Source organism: Candidozyma haemuli (assembly GCF_002926055.2).
Source record: "Candidozyma haemuli strain B11899 chromosome Unknown F_2014730914, whole genome shotgun sequence".
Classification (NCBI taxonomy): domain Eukaryota; kingdom Fungi; phylum Ascomycota; class Pichiomycetes; order Serinales; family Metschnikowiaceae; genus Candidozyma; species Candidozyma haemuli.
Window position 1 is genome coordinate 807,902 of NW_020289912.1, and position 22,587 is coordinate 830,488.

General features: G+C 46.3%; 11 protein-coding genes across 11 annotated transcripts; 3 read left to right on the forward strand and 8 right to left on the reverse strand. All coding sequences in view use genetic code 12, as the record gives it.

Annotated features, from left to right (window-relative positions):
* Positions 1 to 838: 838 nt before the first annotated feature.
* On the reverse strand, positions 839 to 1,648 carry CXQ85_004029 (uncharacterized protein; the record flags this gene model as incomplete). Its single annotated transcript, XM_025487660.1, has 1 exon — positions 839 to 1,648. The coding sequence occupies one exon, from the start codon at positions 1,646 to 1,648 to the stop codon at positions 839 to 841; it is 810 nt and encodes a 269-aa protein (XP_025344676.1).
* Positions 1,649 to 1,955: 307 nt separating this feature from the next.
* NUP49 (FG-nucleoporin) lies at positions 1,956 to 3,365 on the reverse strand (the record flags this gene model as incomplete). Its single annotated transcript, XM_025487661.1, has 1 exon — positions 1,956 to 3,365. The coding sequence occupies one exon, from the start codon at positions 3,363 to 3,365 to the stop codon at positions 1,956 to 1,958; it is 1,410 nt and encodes a 469-aa protein (XP_025344677.1).
* A 1,443-nt stretch (positions 3,366 to 4,808) lies between these two features.
* CXQ85_004031 (ssDNA endodeoxyribonuclease) lies at positions 4,809 to 5,993 on the forward strand (the record flags this gene model as incomplete). The annotated part of the gene is made up of 1 exon (XM_025487662.1): positions 4,809 to 5,993. The coding sequence occupies one exon, from the start codon at positions 4,809 to 4,811 to the stop codon at positions 5,991 to 5,993; it is 1,185 nt and encodes a 394-aa protein (XP_025344678.1).
* A 1,396-nt stretch (positions 5,994 to 7,389) lies between these two features.
* Positions 7,390 to 9,450, forward strand: MPT5 (Mpt5p; the record flags this gene model as incomplete). The annotated part of the gene is made up of 1 exon (XM_025487663.1): positions 7,390 to 9,450. One exon carries the CDS (start codon positions 7,390 to 7,392, stop codon positions 9,448 to 9,450), a length of 2,061 nt encoding a protein of 686 aa, XP_025344679.1.
* A 228-nt stretch (positions 9,451 to 9,678) lies between these two features.
* CXQ85_004033 (uncharacterized protein) lies at positions 9,679 to 10,719 on the reverse strand (the record flags this gene model as incomplete). Its single annotated transcript, XM_025487664.1, has 1 exon — positions 9,679 to 10,719. One exon carries the CDS (start codon positions 10,717 to 10,719, stop codon positions 9,679 to 9,681), a length of 1,041 nt encoding a protein of 346 aa, XP_025344680.1.
* An 833-nt stretch (positions 10,720 to 11,552) lies between these two features.
* Positions 11,553 to 12,338, forward strand: CXQ85_004034 (NSA2 family ribosome biogenesis protein; the record flags this gene model as incomplete). Its single annotated transcript, XM_025487665.1, has 1 exon — positions 11,553 to 12,338. The coding sequence occupies one exon, from the start codon at positions 11,553 to 11,555 to the stop codon at positions 12,336 to 12,338; it is 786 nt and encodes a 261-aa protein (XP_025344681.1).
* A 49-nt stretch (positions 12,339 to 12,387) lies between these two features.
* CXQ85_004035 (uncharacterized protein) lies at positions 12,388 to 15,657 on the reverse strand (the record flags this gene model as incomplete). Its single annotated transcript, XM_025487666.1, has 1 exon — positions 12,388 to 15,657. One exon carries the CDS (start codon positions 15,655 to 15,657, stop codon positions 12,388 to 12,390), a length of 3,270 nt encoding a protein of 1,089 aa, XP_025344682.1.
* A 301-nt stretch (positions 15,658 to 15,958) lies between these two features.
* On the reverse strand, positions 15,959 to 17,095 carry CXQ85_004036 (uncharacterized protein; the record flags this gene model as incomplete). Its single annotated transcript, XM_025487667.1, has 1 exon — positions 15,959 to 17,095. The coding sequence occupies one exon, from the start codon at positions 17,093 to 17,095 to the stop codon at positions 15,959 to 15,961; it is 1,137 nt and encodes a 378-aa protein (XP_025344683.1).
* A 906-nt stretch (positions 17,096 to 18,001) lies between these two features.
* On the reverse strand, positions 18,002 to 18,982 carry CXQ85_004037 (uncharacterized protein; the record flags this gene model as incomplete). The annotated part of the gene is made up of 1 exon (XM_025487668.1): positions 18,002 to 18,982. The coding sequence occupies one exon, from the start codon at positions 18,980 to 18,982 to the stop codon at positions 18,002 to 18,004; it is 981 nt and encodes a 326-aa protein (XP_025344684.1).
* Positions 18,983 to 19,482: 500 nt separating this feature from the next.
* Positions 19,483 to 20,679, reverse strand: CXQ85_004038 (cleavage polyadenylation factor subunit; the record flags this gene model as incomplete). Its single annotated transcript, XM_025487669.1, has 1 exon — positions 19,483 to 20,679. The coding sequence occupies one exon, from the start codon at positions 20,677 to 20,679 to the stop codon at positions 19,483 to 19,485; it is 1,197 nt and encodes a 398-aa protein (XP_025344685.1).
* Positions 20,680 to 21,255: 576 nt separating this feature from the next.
* CXQ85_004039 (uncharacterized protein) lies at positions 21,256 to 21,972 on the reverse strand (the record flags this gene model as incomplete). The annotated part of the gene is made up of 1 exon (XM_025487670.1): positions 21,256 to 21,972. The coding sequence occupies one exon, from the start codon at positions 21,970 to 21,972 to the stop codon at positions 21,256 to 21,258; it is 717 nt and encodes a 238-aa protein (XP_025344686.1).
* Positions 21,973 to 22,587: the final 615 nt, after the last annotated feature.

Genomic DNA, 22,587 nt, shown 5'->3' on the forward strand with positions numbered 1-22,587 from the left:
CTCCTGGCGCTTTTTCCGTTTATTCGCCTGGACAGCGTTGTTTGTGTATTGTTGGTTGAAACGGCTTTCCCCGTGGGTCACTGCAAAATAACGTCCTCGCTCTTCGTCAAAAACTAAACCAGGGATTTCTTGGGCCCGTTCGTTGGACATGTAAGAGACTTGGGAAGGGGGGATCAGGTGAGGTTTATATAGTGTAGCGATGGATGGTTCCGATGCAGCACCAGCGAGAAGAGATGCATTGGAAAATTAATGAAAAGGGGCCAGTATGGCCAATGGGAGTGGCAGTGGAAAAAGAAGTTTATAACGATGTTGTGGGGTAGGAATTGGGTTCAATTGATTGGTTTTTATTGGATTTGGGGTTGTTTGGATGGGTTGGCCAAAGATGTGTTTAGTCTTGCCTGCAGCTGATCTGGTAGATTGGAGACTTGGCTTGCTCATGGATGAACTCAGATTCGAGGCTGATTTGGATCGAAATGTGATGTTTTAGTGTTTGGGAAAGCAACAATGGCCTCCTCGTTTGGTGTTTTGTTCGAATTGACAAAAGAAGTTTGAACTTGGCTTTGGCTGCAAAATGGACAAGTCAGCTGTGAATAGCTGGACCAGGCTGTTTCCGAATACTTTAGACTAATCCAACTGCTGAGATTGTCTCGAACTGAGTCGTCTTGGCGATATGAATGGGCAGGAGATTCAATTGAAAATTGGCCTCAGATCGAAAATCAGAGAACCCCATGGCTTCCAGTCCAATATAGCCTCTCAGTTCCTCCCCAGTAATCCCCAAATCTTTCATCCTCGATTCACTGACACCTCCAATCACAATCGAAAAAACAGTGCTCATCCATCAATCGTAGTCGTAGTCATACTCAGTATACGACTCAGCAGAAGCCTTGGACACAACCTTCTTCACGTGTTCCGTGTTACGCTTCTCCAAAAGCTTTGCTTCGAACCCACTAGACCTATCCACGCCATCCCAGAACCAGCCTGCGGGAATCTTGAACCTATTGCCTGGGTTGATGCCTTTATTGTATGATGGTCTTGTACCTCTTGGAGGTTCTTCACTTGCATTGGTCAGCTCTCCAAAAGCGGCAAGTGGATCATCAAAGCGCTGTTTCAGCGACATATGAGCAATATACTCCTTGTCAGTGGCCGAAACGTCAAATCGAGTGGCCTTATTGAGCTTCTCTTGCATCTCGGCATCTCGTAGCCTACCCATATCAGATTGGTTCACCCTTTGTTGTTTTTCAATCTCTGCTTGCTTTTTGGCCTCCCGTTCTGCCTTGATCTCAGCACTGCGTTTTTCTAGGTCCACAATACGTCCAGAAGAGTCTCTGTAGACTGTGGATTGCATGTTTTCAGATCTGGCAGTTTCCAACGCAGACGGCTCTGGGGCAGATACAGCCTGACTCAGGTCAACAGACACACCTGTATCAATCCTTTTAAAGCCTTTGTTTTCTCGTAATGGCTTTTCCAGAGCAATGGCAGGAGCACTTTCATCTTCGGACTCTGGATTGAACAGTTCTTGTGGCTGGGTATCTAGAAGTTCTGGTTGCTGGACAACAACAGGTGGGGCTTGGGACTTGCTCTTCTTTTTCTTTTTCTTCTTCTCCGGCCCTCCAGAGAGATATTTGGCGAGGTAATCTGCCCTTGACATGAAGAGATGGTGTTTACTGATGAAATGTATACGCAGGATTATCACGATGAGCTTTATAGTACATATATATTGTGGCTGTGAAATAGTGTCACAGTTAAATAGAGTGGCGAATCGGGACTACCGATTCGACTTCTAACGTTATCATCTAATGGGAATCCCAGTGGCGTCTTAATATGATGGGAATCAGATACTCAACAAGTCGCACTGGCGCTCATCAATGACCCTAGACAATCTGGAATTGCTCCGAGCTTACCATTGACAAAGATAATATGGCTGTTGTAGATAAGGAAAGTGCTTCTCCAAGCGTCTAGCGCTTCAAGTGGTTGACTTCGCTGTGGACTTGTGCTAGAGTCTCGCAGAGCTCCATGAAGACATTGTACTGACTCTTCACAACCTCAACGACATCGTAGATGCTGCCCATGGTGTCGTTGCATGAGAGCTGTAATCCACGTACAGCGTCTTCACCTTCCTTAATAACATTTTCGTAACTGGTCATAACATCTCTGTAGTGCTTGATCTTCTTCACAAAGAACTCATTCAACTGGAACGAAGAAGAAAGCTTAGTACCTGGCGTCGAGAGCTGAATTATTAGTTGCATGATGTTGCCGATATCCTCTGTTAGTTCATCGTTCACAGTCTTCAATGCCTTCAACTGATTGCTGTCGCCTTTCAAGGCTTGCTTGATTGTAGAGATCTTGTTATGCAAATAGCCCACATCAGAATCAATGGACTTGACGAGTTGGTTATGCTTGGGAAGGTCAGTGTTGAGCGTGGTCGCTATGAGGTGTTGAGTACTGATGTACTGGTCGAATTCTTGTAATTCTTTCTTGATTTCTGGCGGAAGATCACCAAATCTTGTCATGGCAGTCAATTGTGTGGCCTGTGCGTTTTGCTGCTGTTGCTGGGGTTGTTGTTGCTGCTGCTGTTGGCCACCAAAAAGACCACCTCCAGTATTAGTATTCGAGGAACCGCCAAAAAGGCCACCACCTCCGGTATTTGAAGAGCCTCCAAAGAGTCCACCGCCTGAAGTAGTATTTGTGTTAGATGACTGACCAAAAAGGCCTCCACCAGTAGATGTATTAGAGCCGCCAAAGAGTGGTTTCTGAGCTGTAGATGCTTGGTTACTGGAGCCAAAAAGACCGCCAGATGGAGCAGCTGGTTTCAGGCCAAATAAACCTCCAGAGCTCTGGTTAGCGGTATTATTACTCGATCCAAACAAGCCTCCGCTTTGTTGTTGCTGACCTTGTTGTTGTTGCTGCTGGCCTTGCTGACCTGAACCACCAAAGAGTCCTCCACCGGTCGTTCCAGTTCCAGCTGGTTTCTGGCCAAACAAGCCACCACCCGAACTGCTACCGCCAAACCCTTGACTTGAACCAGCAGGTTTCAGACCAAAAAGGCCACCTCCAGTGTTACCTGAAGTGTTTCCTAGTCCTGAAGATTGGTTATTCTGGCCAAAAAGACCACCACCTCCTGAACCGGTGTTGGAGGCACCAAACCCAGTTGAACCAGTATTAGAAGTATTATTCTGACCGCCAAAAAGGCCGCCTGAAGAGGTATTCTGTTGTCCACCACCAAAAAGGTTGGATGTCTGTGGCTTCTGTTGCTGTCCAAAGAGACCACCAGAACCTGAGTTGCCTGAGGCGCCAAAGCCAGAGGAAGGCTGGGACGAGCCGAAGCTGAAAGAGCTCGAAGCAGGCTTAGCAGAGGCTCCAAACATGGGGAATTGAAGATATAAGGTGGTTTTGGTTGGTGATGTTTGTTGTTGCAGAGGTTAATTTTTTTCGTTAGGGTGAAGCTGTTGTGTGCAGGTCAGAATGGGTAATGGTTGCAAAATGGTGGTGTATTGGATGGAAACGGGAGCAATGTGAGGGATGTACAAGGAAAATGGCGATGAAGATAATCTATGAAATAGAGTAAGCTGATTGGTTTAGTTGAGATGGATTTTTTGCTTTCTTGGTGGATGTAGCAGATGTTGTAGTGCGCAGGCCTATTCCAGGCAGAGAAACAACGAAGAGGGATTTAGGACTATTTTGAAGATTTGAAAGGAAAACTTCACTTTGAGGCTTTGGGAAATAGACATTGACAGCTTTATTGATATGAATACGTCATCAAAGAGTGGGTTGTCAGCTTGGGACCGTATCATTGAGTGTATCATTACTTCAAATCCAGCCTGCGGAACTTGAAATCTTCAAATTAGAAATATTTGTATTAGTAGAAACACCGAGTTGGTAAAGCTTATGAGTGCAGACTCATCTTATTTCTTCTGTGAACTTGAACATCAGGATGATTAGTCACAATTGAGCCATATCGTTAGTAGGCATTGATACCAACACACCACTGTTTTTGTTTTATAAAGGGAAGAGATATGAGCTAGGTAGCAACTGAGCTTCAAATCTAATGAGAAAAGGGACTAGATATTTAAAATACTCAAGGGTGATAAAGGACCGCTCGCAGATTAGTACATACCATTTAGCTCCCATTCTGATTGTTCAGTGCCAACAGGCAACAGTTAGTTAACTTCTAAATAAACAAGGGTATTTAAGAGCTGTTATACTTCTCCAGCAATTTAATCAGCTATTTAAAGGTCCATAAAGAAGTAATTAAGTAGGATTGTGACGAATGTTTAACGTAGTAAGTAGATGAGATGCTCCCTTCCGAATGTACACCCAATTCGATGTTTTCTTTTTCCCCAAAAGCCCCAATAAATACATAAATTGTTTCTTAACAGGTAGATGATGTTATTCATTGAAGCATATAACTATTATCTTCTTGTAGGAACGTGCTCTACAGAGGGTCTACTTAACAGCCATCTCGATACTTTGAGTTATAATTAAGTACACAGACAAGTTCAATAGGAATATGGACTCCAATTGGAACAATGAAACTGTCAATAGTTCGACATTATGTATTTCTCAAGCAAAACTAGAATATAGCCCTTATTAAAAGTTAGCTCCGTTCGTGCATTAAAACTCCGACATATAAAATCTCGGATTAATCTGACTCCGAATCAGGTAGAAACTAGAAAGGTGGTTAGCTGCGGGAGGGATGACTACCTGCAGTACCAACTAGACCTCTCTTATCAGGACAAACGTTCAAGTTTTTCGCAGCCAAATACACATGACGCGTCACGCGATAGCATCGCGTCTCTATATGCCGTATAATGTCAACAAAAGGTAATCCACTTCAATCCTCGAGAAGAAACGGCGTGAAATACCTGATGGATCCCGACCAGCAGATCAAGTCAGCAGTGGCCAACATCAATGATGAACTACAAAGAATCCTTGCCATCGCTGAAGTGCGGAATCTCGACTCCGACAACGAACAATTCCGTACACTGCTCATCAAGGAGTTCAACAAAAAGCTTCGTGAATTGAAAGACAAGGTCCGTGACTTGACGGCAGAAAACAAGCAACTCAAGAAGAAAATAGCCGTTTATGAGCAAAATAGCCCTTCAAAAGCTCGTCCCACGAAATCCGAAGGATCCATTCCAAACCTACAGTATGTGTCACCTACGAAACGAAAGAGACAAAGAACAGGCAACGACGACGAACAAGTTATGGTACTTTCAAGTCCAGTGAAGGGTGTTTCCCAAGAATCAGGTGCTGATTCCTCCAAAAAAGATCTTACAAGCTCTCAATTTAACAGACTACCTACCCAGTATTCAGACATAGAACTGCCGAAGAAACTGCCAAAGAAACTGCCTAAGAAACGTGAAATTCATGCCAACTCCTCACCTATCAAAGCAGACTTTGTTGCTGTTAACGAGCGAATCGTGGCGAATTCCGAAGACGAGTTTGAGACTCTTGACGAGAAAGAAGTGGGAGTTCCCCTGCATTACACTTCCCTCCAGAGGATAGCTTTCCTACGAAAGTACTACCGAATGAAGCTTGACGACGAGCGTTTCAAAGTAAAACTAGCATTGAATCCCATAACAGAGAAACCATGGACACAAGACGATTTCAGGCCAAACGGACACTGGCAACGACCCAAGAAAGGCGAACCAAGAGTCATGACAAAAGCACAAGAACGCAATTTCCAAGATTTTTTTTACCAGGCTGGCAAGGGAGCTCTTCCTACGGGCCCGGTTTGGGACGGAGACGAAAAGGAAGAAGAAGAGCTCTCCAGGTCCCAAGTCATGGACAAGTACCTGTCACCGCCAGGGTTCATGATCGGCAGTTTCCCTGATACTCAAGAACAAGAGGAACGCAAGGAGGCAGTCCGGCAACGTGCCGAAGAGAGAATGAAGAGAAGGTTGGCCAGTGCATTGGCAGCACCGCCAGGAGAGTTTATCTTCTACGAAGATGTGTTGAACCAGTATGTCGCCCGGGGCCAGTACACGAAGTAGAGGCGGCATCTGAAAACGACCAGGCCAAGTGGTGCTATTTGACGCTTCTTCTATTTGGGCAGTGGATCTACAAGCGCCAGCGAAAGTGTGTTCGGGATCGACAGGAACAGGAGACATGTCAAGCATAAGGTTTCCCATGGAATGCCCTAGTGTGTTTTGTGGTTGACTTCGTCCAGTTGACGGCCCACACCGTAACGTGGCGTCCCTTAATAAAGGCTTGGCCGGGCCCCTGGCTTCCCCAGACGTTCCGACCAATTCACCAGATATACGAAGCAGACCTGCAATTGTACGCTTTCCAGTTTCAAGAACATCCCAAAATGGTGACTTTGACTGCATCGATCTACAGGTCTAGACGACCCGAACGACCCGAAACAGGCTCTAGCTGGGCACCTGAAGCTCCAAACAGCATCTCCAACTTCCAGAGATTCATCCCTCCCAGTGCCACTGCCTGAGCAACTCCCGTATACGATTTGCACCCAAAAAGCATGGATTACCCAAACAGGCAATGAAAACCCTAACCAGGGCCAAAACCCGCCCCCCAGCTCGGCCCGCCTAACAAAACCCACCCTTACATTCTGCCCGGGGAGAAGCTCCAACCCGCCAGAATCTTAAACCTCGCTTTCACAAAGCACGCTGGCCAATCAGCACGGTGGCTGTTGCAGGCGTTGCTAGGAATTGTGTATAGGCGATGTCGCACGGTCCAGATTCGTTTCAGACGAGGAATGAGGAGGAGGTTTGAGATGGCAGAACGCAAACAAATGGCGACGAAGAGGGAGGAAGAAAATGGAGGAAGGAGAAAGAAAAAGGGCAGAAAAAGCCAAAAACAGGCACCAGAAAGCAAATTGCCAGCCTTCTTCACCCCAACTGTGCTACTTTTTGTATTGCCTGGCTGCGTGGGTGGCTGCGAAATTCAAATGGCTCTATTGAAACCAACAAATAATAAAGCGTTGCCTCCACTGCGCTAAAAGCATTATTATTTCTATTTGTGGCGCTTGCGCGGTACGGGTAAAAATATTAATCCTTTTTTTTTTTTTTTTTTGTTCCTCCCTTGCTTCCGGTTTGTGTGTATTATGTGGACCGCCCCTTCACAATGTCGGTGTCGCCAGGATTGTGCCTGGCCTGGATGTCTCTGGCGCCATACAGGCTGAATCAGGCCCTGGGCCGAAGCAAACCAGAACACTCTTTTCATCGTCACCCTGAACACCAAACAGAAAGTCGGGTTTCGTTTTTTTACTTATAAAGCGTGCTTGATTGTTAGGAGATTTTTCACTTTTATTTTCCCACATTCCCAATTTCCAGTTGCCTGTCACCCTTAGCTTTTTTTTTTTTTTAAGAGCCTGTTGGGGACTTCCACCACTTCTTCACACTCCCTCAGCTGCCCTCGTCTGAACGAGCCATGCCTCCTTCTCCCCAGGCCTCTGAGCCCAGAGAGCATTCCCATAACCTCCTGATCAACTCGATCTCTTCAATCGTGGAACCCACCACCCCGCCATCGACAACCACCAACTCGAAGCTCTGGGACCACCAGCGTCTCAATGGCCTGTTGGCCTTGCCTAGTTTCAGCTTGGACGCTAAGGAAACCGCTTCGGCTTCGTCTCCGCCAGCGAAAATCGATAAGGACTACTTGGCACTGGTGCTGAAGGCTCCGTTGACGCTGTTGAGAAGCCACATTTTGCGCTTGGCAAAGGACCAGTATGGGTGTCGTTTTCTTCAGAAACGCATTGACGAGAACGTGGTGGCCAGCCGCCTGGCCCGTGTGGCCAATTTCGAGGTGATCTTTAAAGAAGTCCATCCGCTGTTGTACGAGCTTATTATCGATCCGTTTGGTAACTACCTTGTGCAGAAATTGGTGGACTACTGCTCTGAGACTGACCTTGATCTTATGTTGGAAATCTTGCAGAACAACTTGTTCCTGGTTTCCATCAACCAGCATGGCACCAGGGCGTTGCAGAAAGTCATTGACCACATGTCGAATGGCCACCAGTTGGCGCTTTTGATGAAGGGCTTGAAGCCGTATATCATCGAGTTGATCAAGGACTTGAACGGTAACCACGTTATCCAGAAGATCTTGAACAAGTACCCTCCAGATAACTGCCAGTTCATTTATAGCTCCATCATTGACGATATCTTGGTGGTGGCCACTCACAAACACGGTTGTTGCGTGCTCCAGAAGTGCTTGAACCATGTGAACCCGGCTCAGCTTTCGGCCTTTTCAGAGAAGATCTTGCAGTACAATGTGTTTGTGGTTTTGATCAACGACCAGTTTGGTAACTACGTCTTGCAGTACCTCATTTCTATCGACTCGGCCGATGTGAACTGTGCTCTCTTCAAGAACTTCCTCAAGTATGGCATCAACGACTTGTGCAACTTGAAGTTTTCATCGAACGTGGTCGAAAAGCTCATGAAGAACTGTTACCACAATGAGCCCAAACTGCTTAAGTTCTCGGACTTGAAGTTCTCCATCATCGCCAGCATCTTCAACACTGATCTCAACAAACTCATCAACGATCCTTACGGTAACTACGTCATACAGACGTTGATAGACATTTTGATCAACCCTAACGTCTCCTACTTCCAGGGCAATGAGCGTGCTCTTTTGCCCTCTTTGCAGCAGCTTCTCCCTCAGAATTATAATCTCAGCTCGGACTCCTTGCAGATTCAAATCATCAAGAACTGGTTCCAGAATTGCAAGATTGTCTCTTCCTTTGGCAAGCGTATCCAGCTGAAGATCAATATCATTTTGAATGGCGTTTCCAAGGCTTCCGGCCGCAAGTACCAGCAGAACCATGGCAACATGGTTATTCCTCCTGCTAATACCTTGCCTAACCAGAACATGAACGCCAACGGTGAATTTGTGCAAACTCGTGCTCCAGTTGGTTCCTATCCTATCCAAGCCAACCACATCAACGTGGGTAATGGAATGGGATACAATACCAGAGGGTACAATGGGTATCAAAGAAACAATCGTCAAGGAAACCCTCTGCATCAGTACTACGACGGTTACGCTGTTAACAATGGCGTCGGCAACCATAGCCTCGGCCCTTCGCCGGTCCCAAGAGACTCAAAGGCTTCGTTCGATTCGCTTGTTAACCCAAGTCTTTCAGCTACAGCGCTGTTAGCAAACTTGCATATATCGGCTCCAGTCCTGGCTCCGATCGATCAATCCCCTGTATCATACAATAATGCCAATCCACCACTTTCCAACTTCATTTCTAACGACTTCACGAGAAATGCTGGCTATCCCATGACCAATCCGGGTATTATGGCGGGAGCAGGATCTCTGTTCAACGGGCAATATACACCTCAATCTGACAGAGGCCACGAGGGCTTTAGGAACCTGTTGCAGTACACCGGGATGTTACCTCTGTACTCCGGTGGTACCAACAACCAGGGCTTCCCACAAAGCCACTCCCAAAAAGCCTCTTACTCGGGAAGCATGGATTTCTTCAAAGAGTGAGCCAGCGATGTGAACATGTTATTTCCATCATTTGAAAGGCAAAGTCGTGAAGTATTGACCAGCAAACCCCCACAATAAAAAAAAACCTCCAAAAAGCATAAAAAAATCCCCACATTCGAAAGCATTTACGTCTGTCAATACTTCCGGCGGCAGCCATATCCGAGTACTACACTATGTTTAGTCAGCTTGTTTTATACCTTCCACTTTTGCAATATATGTGCTTTTATTTTAACGATGCGATCTCTTGGCTCTATCCCAAGCAGTTCCTGCCTTTCTCTTTCTGGATGTACCTTCCTTAAGGTTTCTGCTATTGTTGAACATGGACCAATCTTCACCAGCAAAGGTGTTGGCTCTTTCGGCCATCTTCTGTCTATGCGTCTTCTTCGTCGCCGTTGAAGGCAATCTCGTGAAGTTGGCTTCCTCGTATCTCTGGATCTCTCTTTCCTTCTGGCTGTCTCTATTGGTCTTTACACCACCTCTACCATGGCCCAAAATGGCAGAACCAATGGAAGCCTCGGCCTGTGGCAAGTCAGAAGACTCTCTGAGGTACTCCTCCATACTCTGTAGCTTTCTCTTGCTCTTGGCAGGGATAGCACGGTCGTCGAAGTTGTTTGTAGGTGGAGCAGCAGCAGAAATCTTTGGTGGTCTATACTTTCCGTCTCCTTCAGCCTTACCCTTAGCCAAAGAAGCCTTGGCCATTTTCTTCAATCCAGAAGCATCTGGCTTATATGAAAGAGCGTCGTCGTCTTCCTCTGAATCTTCAGACTCGCTGTCTTCAGCAGCAGCCTCTTCCTCTTCACTCTCAGCTCCATTCTCGGCATCCTCTGCCACCTTCTGCTCCATACGTGCGTTGTCCTCCTCCATCTTATGGAAAGATCTAACCATCTTATCAAGCTGGTACGTAAGCTTCTTCTCCAAAGGCTTGATACCCTTTTCCAAAGTAACTCTCTGCTGGACAGAACTTTCCACCGCCTTACGTTTCAGCGCCTCGACCTTGGCCTCCAGCGCCAGCTCCCGAAGACGCTCAACGTGACTCAAAAGCACAAGCACCAACGAGTTCACATACGAAAGCAACGCCTCGTTCTTCAACGAAAGCAAAGACATGCCTTCGAGCTGCGATGAGGGAGACTTGGCGATCAAGTCCTGGATCATCGTGGGAAGGTACTCTTTTTCGTGTTCGATATATTTCGTATCCACATCCTTTACGGAGGTTTCGGTTTGCTCTAGCGACGCCATTATGCTTTTTAGGAGCTCGTTGACGGAAGACATGGTAAAGAAGAGTAGTTGATGAAGATAGGTAGATACAGGACTGGTGATGGGGTTACATAGGAGGGTGCAAGGCAGAGGGGGAGGGAACGTAAGAGGTAGACAATTTGATTGGCTGTTTAGATGGCTTTGGGAGACAGTGAGTTGATATTTTTATGTTTTGTTTTCGTTGTTTGGTTTAGGTTTTGGAGGTGGTTACCACTGCTCATCGCAGTGTAGAGATATGGAGATGTACCCAGAGAAGAAGCCAAAAAAGGTGCCTCTAATTGGTGGAAATCGATACTAGAACTATCTTTATTTCCTGAGACGCTTCCAATTTCTACTATGTTGGTTTTAAGACTTTCGTTGAGTTGTTAAGTGTTTTCACTGTTTTCCCTGTTTACTGTTTGGGTGCAAAAAGTCTTCATCTGCATAAACTGAGGGAATGGTGAAGACAAGGAATCACCATAAATAGATGAATTTTGGACGAAAACAGAAGAAATGAAGTAGAAATCATTTCTTTCCATAAATTGACCAATAAGTCAAAGTATAATAGTCTTCTTTGGTTTTTCATTACCCTATTTTTCTTCACATACTGCTTCTTTACTTGTATGTCTCATCTGCACATGGGCCACCCAAAAGCCCAGCACACCAAGCCGTAGAGCAAAAGAACCGTAATTCAAATCCACCAGGCTTCACAGATCCTTCCCTTCCCTCTTCTACTTTCTAATACCCTTTTTGGGCGTTTTTGGTGGAGGGCTGGGGGCCATGGGGTTGTGTGGTGTACGGGTGTGAAATATAGTGATGAGATGCGATGCTTTTCAAATGGCATCTTTTCAACCATCTCTTCCCACTAAATGCCTCAGAACGAGTATATTGAGCAGCACATCAAGCAGCACGGTCGTAGGCTCGACTACGAAGAGAGAAAGAGAAAGAGAGAGGCCCGTGAGGGCCACAGAGTCGCTCAGGATGCTCAGAACCTCAAGGGTTGGAGAGCCAAGCAGTACAACAAGAAGAGATATGCTGAAAAGGTGGCTATGAAGAAGAAGATCAAGGCCCACCAGGAGTCCAAGGTGAAAGGTCCATCTACGCCAAAGCAGGACGATGGCGAGGCGCTTCCTACGTATTTGTTGGACCGTCAGAACGACAACTCAGCCAAGGCTATTTCTTCTTCTATTAAGCAGAAGCGTTTGGAGAAGGCTGACAAGTACTCGGTGCCTCTACCTAAGGTGAAGGGTATCTCTGAGGAGGAGATGTTCAAGGTGATCAAGACAGGTAAGCTGAAGCTGAAGCTGTGGAAGCGTATGATCACGAAACATACCTTTGTTGGTGAAGGTTTCACTAGACGTCCGGTGAAGATGGAGAGAATCATCAGACCATCTGCCTTGAGACAGAAGAAGGCCAACGTGACGCATCCTGAGCTTGGCGTTACCGTTTTCTTGCCTATTTTGGGTGTCAAGAAGAACCCCCAGTCTCCTATGTACACACAGTTGGGTGTCTTGACAAAGGGTACTATCATCGAAGTCAACGTGTCTGAATTGGGTTTGGTTACTGCTGGAGGTAAGGTTGTCTGGGGTAAGTACGCCCAGGTAACGAACGAGCCTGATAGAGACGGTTGCGTGAACGCCGTGTTGTTGGTGTAACCACTACATACTTGCATTTACAAATTTTTATTTTGGGTCATTATCATCATCAGTTCACAAAGTCATCCTTGAAAAGATCTGGGCAGTGCACTTCCGCCTTGCCAGCAGATCGTAAGCCACAGTTGATGATCAACTTGGCATTCTCTCGGAGCACCAGCCACTCGCTGCGCAACAACTTGGTGCCCACAAGGAAACAGAGGCCGCTGATGTTCTGCTTGTTGTTGATCATTGGCAAGATCTCGCTGTACTTGTGAACGATCTGGCTTGTGGGCATCTGCTCATCGGTGGAACGCGTGCTATGGAGAAGACACTCGTTCAAAAGATTCTGGCTCTTGATTTTCTCCGTGAACTCCTGGCGGATTCGGAAAAGGTACTGATAACCATCTTCCCCAGCGAATCCGGCAATCTTATCTAGGTTTCTGGTATCTTCTAACGAAAGGTGTCCACCGTGTTCAGCAAACTTTGTAGACTCAGGTCCATAAACAGAATAGCAAAAACACCACAATACCATCGTAGCGACACTCACTGCGTAGAGACTATCATGAATATCGTGCTCAACACGCCAATCATAAGTCAAGGGCTGGCCAGTAGGATTGCCGTCCTTACCTAAAGGAGTAAGCATAAGTCCCCACAAGAGCCAGTAACAGTGAATGACACTTTTGTAGTTGATGAGGTCTCCAATATTCTTCTTCACAGAAGGAAGAGACCTCGTCCACATGGAGTTGAGTTTCTTCTGTACTATCGAGAAATCTTTGCTCGTAGCATCAACACTCATGTTGGCAGGAGAACCACCGTAGATGGCAATATCGTAATGATTCAAGTCCGACATGCCCATGATCTGTGCCAAGTGGTACATGGGGAACTTGCATTGCCAGCGGTTAACATTAAAGAAGGCATCCTTCGTAAAACCACTCAGGCCAGCATAAATTTCGTGATCGTACTCGTCGAAAACAACGGTGAGTATCTCCTTCCACTTTTGGTTTCTATTCTTCACGTACCGTTCCGAAGACATGATTTGCGAGAAACTACTCTGCAATTCGGTCTGTTGCATCAGATGCATGATAGACACAATACCACCAAATAAAATCAGTTTCGTGAAGAATGAAACCTTTGACATTGCTCGTTCTGGGCTACCCTGCTTCATGATCTTCTTGAGCGCACTTAAAAAGTTCATTCCAGGCTTGATTTGGTTCTGGTTTTTAAGTGGACGCACATTCAGGTTTTGGTTTGCCTTTTGGAGCTTCTTCTGTCTTCTAATCGTCTTCTTGAAAGACCCGTTGATATCATAAGAGGCCCACAATGCATCCTCCTCACAAGGAAGGTTCAAAAGCTGGAGTTGGAAGAATGGAATCTGTGGATTATGACGGAACTTGATGTAGTCAATGACATCCAAGTAAAACGTCATGAACGTGACACGCTTCATAGATTCAGACTCCACCCATTTGTTGAACAACGCCTGGTCGGAGCGTGCAGCTTCATCCATATCCTCAGTCATGCTTCCATCCTCTTCACCGGCACTTGTGTTGGCTTCACTTGCAGAAGTGAGTTCTTTATTGGCCACAGTAGGATTTCCACCTAAGAAAGGCGAACGACGTAACAACTGCACTGTAGTTCCGTGGTGAATATGGGCCCTCTCATGCATATGTCTCTGTAAACGATTCTTCTCACACCACTCTAGGAGATTGAGCGTTTGAAGAATCCATACTCTCACTGGAGACCTGAAATCTTCATGCTGGAAAAGCGTAAAACGCAAAGGCAAAGCAACGAGCGTTGCAAGATTATACTCTGGGCAATGCTTGAGTCTAGGTATTTGAGAAGTAGAGCCTCTGCAATACAGACATCCAACTATAATCATGGCCAAAAGAAGCAAAGGCTCTGCCGTCTTCGTATCAAACGAAGGTTTATGTAGAATAGAAAACTTTGGATGGAAGATCTCCCAGTACCCATACAAGTAGAACGATAGTCTGTCATGGACAAGTGGATCTGTTGGGGACGAACGAAGAATATTGCTAAGCGACTCCAATGTGACGCCAGGTAGACAGCTAGCCAAGCGTTCAACTAGCACTGCGTCCACATGGTAATGCCTATTCTTGGCGATGTTCTTAGCAGTATGGTGGGCCACTCTGTTTTCTATGGTTTCCAGAGTAAGTGCTTCAGGACTGTGGTCACCCACAGATCTCGGCGTAAGTGTATCGGTTGTGTTTGGAGTGCTGGAGTTGGTGGAGCTTATATTCCAAGGACCTTTGGGAGCAGTAGCATCGCCCAAATGCGTAGGATCAGTGGATGGCCGTAGAAAAACCTCGTCTAGCGGATTATCATTATTCAGGAAGAAGTTGAGGTCTTGAAGGTTCATATTAATCATAGCCTCGGGCACAGCGTTGTAGTACATGGGAGAGATCTCTGAATGTTGTCTAGGAGAGATCTGACGGGTCATATCCATAGGCATACCGTTTGCAGCCACTTCTGGAGACATGGAAATGTTAGAAGACGACGAGTAAGGCTGCACTAAGTCCTTGGGCAAGCCAGGATCTTGGTCTGTAAAGAGCCACAGCAAAATATCCGTCTGGGACTGAGGCATGTTTGGGTTCATACGGTACATGTCTGGAGGCGAAGGCCCCATTTGTAGCGGAGGCGGAGGAGCCACTTGTTGCTGTCGAAGACCCATATGAGGCATCTGGCCCTGGATTTGGATATTGGGGTTATGGTTTGGGAAGTGGACTTGCGGTGGTCCACCAAATGGAGGCATACCTTGATGCTGGGGCGGAAGAACATTCATGTCTCCCTGTAGAGGCTGGTTTGGGATCTGGTGGTTCGGAAGCGGGTGGTTTTGCACGCCCTGGTTCGGAAGTGGCTGAAGCTGCTGGTTATGGACATTGTGTTGATTCTGCTGGTGCTGAACCGGTTGATGGTTTTGATGATTCTGAACATGAACAGGCGGCTGTGTCTGTGGAATCTCCACCTCCTCCTGAACCTCACCTGCTCGTAGCTCTTCGTGTTTCACCAGCTGCAGCGGACTCTGGTCCAGTTCATCTTCCCATTTTCCATCCTGCTCATCAAGCATTTTGTGCCTCTTTAGGTGCCTCTCTTTCAAATCTTTTCTAACAAAGGTCTTGCCACACACACGCAGTTCGCCGTTATGGTTTTTAACAAGCTTTTCACATACGTAAACCTCCTTTGGTTGGTGGTTCAAGTAATGCCTGGCCAAATGGTCGGATCGGGTAAAGACCTTGCTACATTGGGAGCAAGGGAACTGGCCGAGGTTTCTTCTTTTCTTCTTGCGGACCGAGTCATCCTCGTGGACTGGTTCCGTTTTTACCATGGTGGCAACGGGATGCGTTGATGTGTTATGTATTTTAGAGCTTCTCTTGTATTACTGGAGTCGCTCTTGTCTATAAACTGGCTCGGTTGCGTATGTGCATGACAAGATTAGTCAAGTCCGACCACAACGGGGACCGATATGGAAAATGTATCAAATTAAACGCCGTTAACTGTAGATGACAAATATTTCTATCCGCTTAAAATATTCTTTATTTCCTTTCTCTGTGGCGCCGTGATGAAGTTAATGCTGTGCGCTCGCGTAGTGCAAAATTGGGATGCAGATGTGCAGATATGGGTGCAAATCAAACCGACATTTCGTCAGCAAACCTTAATGATTTGCGAGGTTTCAGCCGTTCGTCGCTTTCTATGGAGTCTTTGAACTGCTCCACCAGCTCCAGGAGCCCTTCGAACTCTGGCATCTCACTCAAACTTCCGGCGGGTAGCTCCTTCTTGGCACGCTGGTGGGTGTAGAACTCGCTTCTATAAGTGTAGTAGTACCGAAGAATGTTCATCTTGATGGCACTTTCGCCAAAATGGTTCATGAACGATTCTTTGTATGAGTTGAACGAAAACGGGCACTCGTTGGTGTCCAGAACATCTGAAATGAAGGCGTGCACGTCGAATTCGGCAAAATTGGGCGGGTCAAGCATCCAGATATCTTTGAATGTTTGGTACGAGTTTGGATCACGAAGAGTACCACTATCGTGGGCCCAGCCCAAGGAGTTGGTTGTCGATTCGAAAATCATATCTTCAAAATGGTCAAGCGCTAGAAGCTCATACTTATCGAGAAAGTCACACGGGAGATCATCAAACGACTCTCTCATGTCGTCTGCCGCTTTCAAGTTCAGAAACTCCAGGCAAAGCTCTTCTGTAGACGCCGACTTCATATCCTGAAGCAACAAGTTATTCGAATACGTCAATGCCTCCTTAACCAACTCTGTTTGCATTTGAAAGTCACTCAACCCAAGCTTCCGCTTCAAACAACGTGCAATGATATCACGCAACTGGTCCACAAACCTGTCACGAGCAGGACTCTCCTTCTTGACCAAAATCGATGGCGATCTCGACATGTGTCGAAGACTAGGCCTGGTTTCTGGCTCTGGCACTTGGGTGGTGGCCACGTGCACCTGCCTACGACCATCGTCAGCACCCAAAAGATGACGCATCTGGTAAAGACCAGCTTCGTGGCTCGTATAAGCTTTCACAGAGTACCTGAGAGAGTCTCTGATGGAGTTCTTAGACTCCTTGAGAGAACTGTCTGTGCAATCATTAAAAAAGGTTCTCTTGGCAAGTGGAGTTCTGGGTTTCAAATCTCTGGTTTTTTCAGTAAACGCTGGCGGCACCTTAAGTGGTTTATCGTTACTCTTGTGATCTGAAACGGTGATCTTGTTCGGGCTGTTTTGGTGGATATAACTCAAAATGGTCCTGGTATGAGACATGATGAGGCGTTTGTTGATGAGGAGGGCTGGTTGTTCCCCTGGAGGAGGTGATGGAGGTGTTGGAGGAAAAAGGTAAAAAGTAAAAGCTCCAGTATTCAGCGATCGAAGGAGGCTTCCAGTATACCTATATCCAAAAAAACTGGTGATGTGTACCAAATACCTCTAATAAGTCTTTGCGTCAGAGGTGTGGTACCGAGCAGAGAGAGTCCGAGGTTCTTCACGTGACCGAAGCGGCTTTCATTGGAGCATTAGACCGTTTTTCGTGCTTGTGTGCAGGTTTTGTGCCACCCCCGCCTGAACTGGGGAAGAGGTGGCCTAATTTAGGTTGCAAAAAAAACACATATCTGGGGAAGACAGATGAACGCGTTTGATTGGTGTTTCTTTTTCTTCGTTTCTTTTGGAGGAGGCTCTAGGGGCAGAAGGAGGCTTATTAATGAAATTCGACATTCCTTGACATTCCAAGAAATCGTGCACTTTGCGTGGTTTGGCCTGAACATAGTCTTGGGATGTGGTCTGGTCACCGAGGGACGAATGGAACCTCAAGTGGGAGAATGGCACTGTGGGACGATAAGTATGGAGATGTCGTTTTGCTTGTTGGTTGCTGTGGTTGATTTATAAGCAATATGTTCAAAAGCCTTGTAGTGTCCGTTTTCTGTCCATGTCTTCAACCATGTCCAATCAGCCCTTGTCTTCAATCCATGTAGACCATGTCGTCATACCAGCTTTCGGTACCCTTGGCCAGCAACCCAAGCTGGCCCATCGCCAAACCTCTTCCTTGCTACTGTCAGATCTACATCCGACCTCACATGCAATATAAATACTCTATCCACTTGGCTCTATGCTTCAATCGATCTGCCCATCTTTGTCCTGTCATTTTCTCTATGCCCTGTCGTTTCTCTACCCCAGCTATTCGTCCCTTTCGTTTCGACGTCCAAATAGCGACCTTCGTGGCGTCGACTGGAAGTTCGAAAGCGGATACTTGCGGGCCATGATAAGCTGGGGATCTGCATTCTCTGTCACGTCTGGAGCAAAGCCTTCAGGTAAACTTGGACGTGCCCAATGCTGCAGCACGCTAGTGTCTGTAAGCGGCGTGACGGCCGGATTGTATGGCTTCTTGAATGGTTCAAAGACGTTCGTCAGGCGACGAAGAATGTGCTTCATCACCACGTCTTGATCAGCAGCAAAGATAAAATTGCAATTCTGCGAAAGCGTCTCCATCTTCTTTGCCATTGGATCACTGTCACGAACGCTCTCCACCTCCTTACGACAAAGAGGGCAGCTCACATGGCCTCTGAGCCATTCGATAATGCAAGTTTTCCCAAATACGTGATGACAATTGGGCATTTTCATCGCAATATGTCTGGTTTCTTTGCTGGCCTTCACGGGTTTCTTAAAGTCGTTCAATGACGGGAACATCTCTTCATTGGTGACGGTTTCTCTGTTCGATAGGTTCTGTTGAGGGAACCTAAGTGGATTGGCAGCGCCAGCGTCCACCGCCATGAAAAGAGATGGATCCTTAAACTTAAGCCTGCTCAGTTCAGGCTCCACATATACGTTTTCATACGCCCACGATGTCTCTGGCTGTGGCTCTTCCTTCTGCACTGTAGTGTCCATCTTCTGTTTCTTATTATGATCAACCTCGTACTTTTCATAGCAAATCGGGCACGTCAGCTCCTTGAGTAGCTCAGGAGGGACCTCCTCGAGCGATGCAATAGCTTCCAGCGACGCCACCTTCTTGTTCATTCGAAGCCCACTATTGGCATATGCTCTCTCTATCATGTCTCGAAGCCAGCCTGGCACGCTGCCGTTCGCTGAATGGAAGTTCCCGTTTTCGTCTGTTTCAAAGACTGCAGTGTATGCGCCGCCTTGTAGTCCTGGGATGTTCATGGTGGGTTGAAGAAGAGTAGTTGGTTTGGTGATAGTTTGAGACTGTCAGTCGATTTCGCACACATGCACTGTGGAAGATGGAAGATGTGGAAGATAATGGAAGAAGGTGGGTGCAGAGAAAAAAGAGATATAAAAGAGAGAATGTGAGGTCGAAAAGAAATGGAGAGTTTAGTATGGGCATTTATCGATGACCTCTGGTCATGGATGCTCATTTAAGTGGAAGTACTGTGAGACGTACTACATTTGGGACAGTACACTGGATGATGTATGTATGCTAAGTAAAGTTTAGCTTGTGACATTGATTTGTGGAGTGTATATTTTTATCGATCTCTGGAGTGGGGGGAGTTGTTCTTCAGCTTGTTGCATTGTTAAGGTTGCTCTGTAGAAGTGATCTCTGTTGTCTAATGCGCCACAAATCTCGTTTAGCCTTATCTGCTCAGCGACTTCTTATCTTGAAGATATCGATTGGCTGTCGCCAATCTCCTTCGCCAATCTTCGTCTTACAAGTACTGCTGTCTGATACTTGCAACCATGGTTTGCCTGTCTGGAGGCAACGAACTGATCTGGTCTGGTGGAAGCGATAAAACCTGCGCTATCAAATCGGCCTGATCCGGAGGCAAGGCTCCAAGTTTCATCTGCGTAGACAAAGGAAGATTACCCCATTTACTAGGCGGCTGCAGCTGTTGCTGAGGAAACTGTGATTGTTGAGGTCTTGGTGGTGGAGGAGGCAACGACGCCAGTCCTGGAGGGAACCCTCCAGAGGAATTGTATCCTTGAGGTGGCTGGCCGTATCCCTGATTATTATACTGCTGTGGTTGCTGTGGTTGCTGGTAAGCAGGTGTAGGTTGTTGTGGCTGAGGCGTATTAGATGCTGACTTCATTGATTCTTGGATCACCTCCTCATCTACAAAGCCCATAAGTAGAAGAGCCTGTGCTGCAGCAGCAGCCAAGTTTGGCGAAAGCTGAAACACTTCAGCGGCTCTGCCAGCATTGTTGCTTGCAAGGATATTCTTCAAATTAGCAATGAGCTCAATCAACTGAGCTGGAGGAATCAGGCTTAGCGTTTCGTTAATCTTATCTGGAGTCTCTAGAGGGATCTTTGCTGGCGTAGTGAGCACCTGGGAAGCTCTAAGAAGCGATTCTGGAAGCTGGGCGCCGTTTGCTTGCGCTACGCCAGCGAATTGGGTGCCATTAGAGCCAGGAACTGGGGGCAATTGAGGACCTGGAGAGGCCTGTGACATTTGAGGAACTGGTGGTCTCTGAGGCATACCTGGCACTGGAGGCAAACCAGAAGGCTGTCTCACTTGAGCATTGGGTGGAAGCTCCACGTATGGAGGCAAATTTGATGGAATGAAAGGAAGTGGCTGCTTGTTGGCGTTATTGCCTGTGCGGAAGCCTTCTTTGGACAGTTCAATTCGAAGACGCTTATTGGGTCTTCCGTCTGGGGAATTAATCTTGATCTGGCCAAGCAACACGGCTGCTCTTTGGGATTCGGGAGGATTTTCAAACTCTACAAATGCATATCCTTTGTTTTTGCCCACATGGTCGAAACCTAGTCTTACATCTAGCACACTGGCTATGCTGGTAACAACCGCTTGTAGCTGTTCTTCGGTCCACTCAAAGGGAAGCAGACCTATATAGAGAATGGACGAGGGTCCTGGAGCACCTTGTGGTGGCGAACCTGCTCTTCTGGACATGTTATGGTAGGGAAATAGGGTTATAGCTGCAGTGGTGAAAACGATGGGTCGCATACTATGTTGATGGTCGTGTGCGGCACAGAAAGATGGGTTGGTTGGTTTGGTGAAAATGGTGGGATTTGGGTGAAATGAAGGTTTGGAGGGTTGGGGGTTGTTTTAGGGTGGTGAGTTTTCAGAATCTTTGGTTATAAATGTTTGTTTACAGTTGGTATGGTACTTTTCTACTTTTATGATTTTCGCAGCCATTTGACTGTAGACGTATAATGATAAGAATACTACCAAATATGTCACATAATAGAAAAATATAATGAAATATGAAAAAAGTTTGAAATAAATTTTGAGTTCACCACAAAATAAATTTCTAATTGATCACAGGTCAAAACAAGCCAGCATCAAGTAAGTACACCAACAGCGTTCCTAAATAACTACTTGATTCAACTTCTTAAATACTATTATTATGCTATATTTTAGTATACAGAGGCCAAACCTGAAGGATCAGCCAAAGAAAAGCCATTCCACGAAATTCCATTTAAACTCTTCTTGCAACGTAGCCATGGTCACTACCTCCTTCAAAAGTTACCCCTCGATGGCACCATAAGAGCCCTTGCCGATTTCGGTCTGAATGTCCTTGACAATCTTCCTCTTATCCGCATCAAGCGAAGCGAGTTCTTCATCAGTCAACCCATTAACGTACTTAAGAAGCTCCACATGGTCTGTCGTCAACTGGTCCAAGTCAGGCTGTCTTCTGTTGAGACACAACTCGACAAGATTCTTATTTGCCAAGTTCATCATCAAGCTTGTTTCCACCAAAGCATGCGATAGCTGCGGACACTGGTCAAGAAGCTTTTTCATAAGCACCGGGTTCTCCAAACTCATAGACTTGGCCTCTTTCAAAATACGGCCTGCCGTTTGCAGGTCTAGTCTAGATAATAGCTCTGAAATCGCCTGCTGGGAGTTCTGGCCCGGGAACAATTGCACTCCCAAAGGCAAAGGCGGTAGTTTACCTGTGTTCCCCAGTAAACCCTGATTAAGGGCATCCTCGTCTGATGCCAACGTGCAACGCAAGTACCTATTTCCCACGTTCATGTTATTAAGGTTACGAACAGCAGAAAGCGCCGTTTCACTGTCTCCATACCGAATATAAGCGTTTCCCTTGGATTTACCAGTAGACGAGTCGAATATAAGCTTAATGTCGTTCACCGGTCCCACCGACTTTGCTATTTCAAGCACCTGTTCCTCGGTATAGTCGAAGGGGATACTGGCTATAAAGACGGTTCTAGCCTGGTTTTCCATGGCAGAGTGGGCTGTTTGATGGGGTAGTTGGAGATGAAGATGGAGTTGAAGATGGCATTATATGAAGAATCGCGAGTTAGTAAGAGGTTGAGAGGGAGTTGGAGTGGAAGTGAATAAAGAGAGGGGTGAGAGGGGGGATGGAGAGAGGGTATTTTCTGGATTAAGCGGTTGAAGTATTTTCAGCAAAAGCTGAAATCTCGAGGTTTTGGGGCGCTTGGTGGGAATAGAGTGGAGTCTGTTTATGGTGTTTCGCAGCCAGTGAGCTACCCATAGTGAGAGTAAGTAGAAAGAGAGAATGAGAGGAAACAAGTGTTTCTATTAAATGTAGGAAGATGATGTTTACGATTTGGGAGCTTTCTTGGTCGTTGAAGTGCTGTCCAAAAATTGGTGAATGTTACTTTTTGTATGTGACTGGCATCTGGCTTACTATTTAGTACAGACGACCAATACCCAATGCTATATCAACTTTAACGTTAGGTAGTCTAAAAAAGAGTCCAATATTACTTGCTTGATGCTAAAGGTAGTACTTGCTTGATGCTAAAGGTAGTGCCAATATAATTTATAACCTTAGAATTAATACCTCCATCAATTTATACTATGGCTTTCAATGGCATC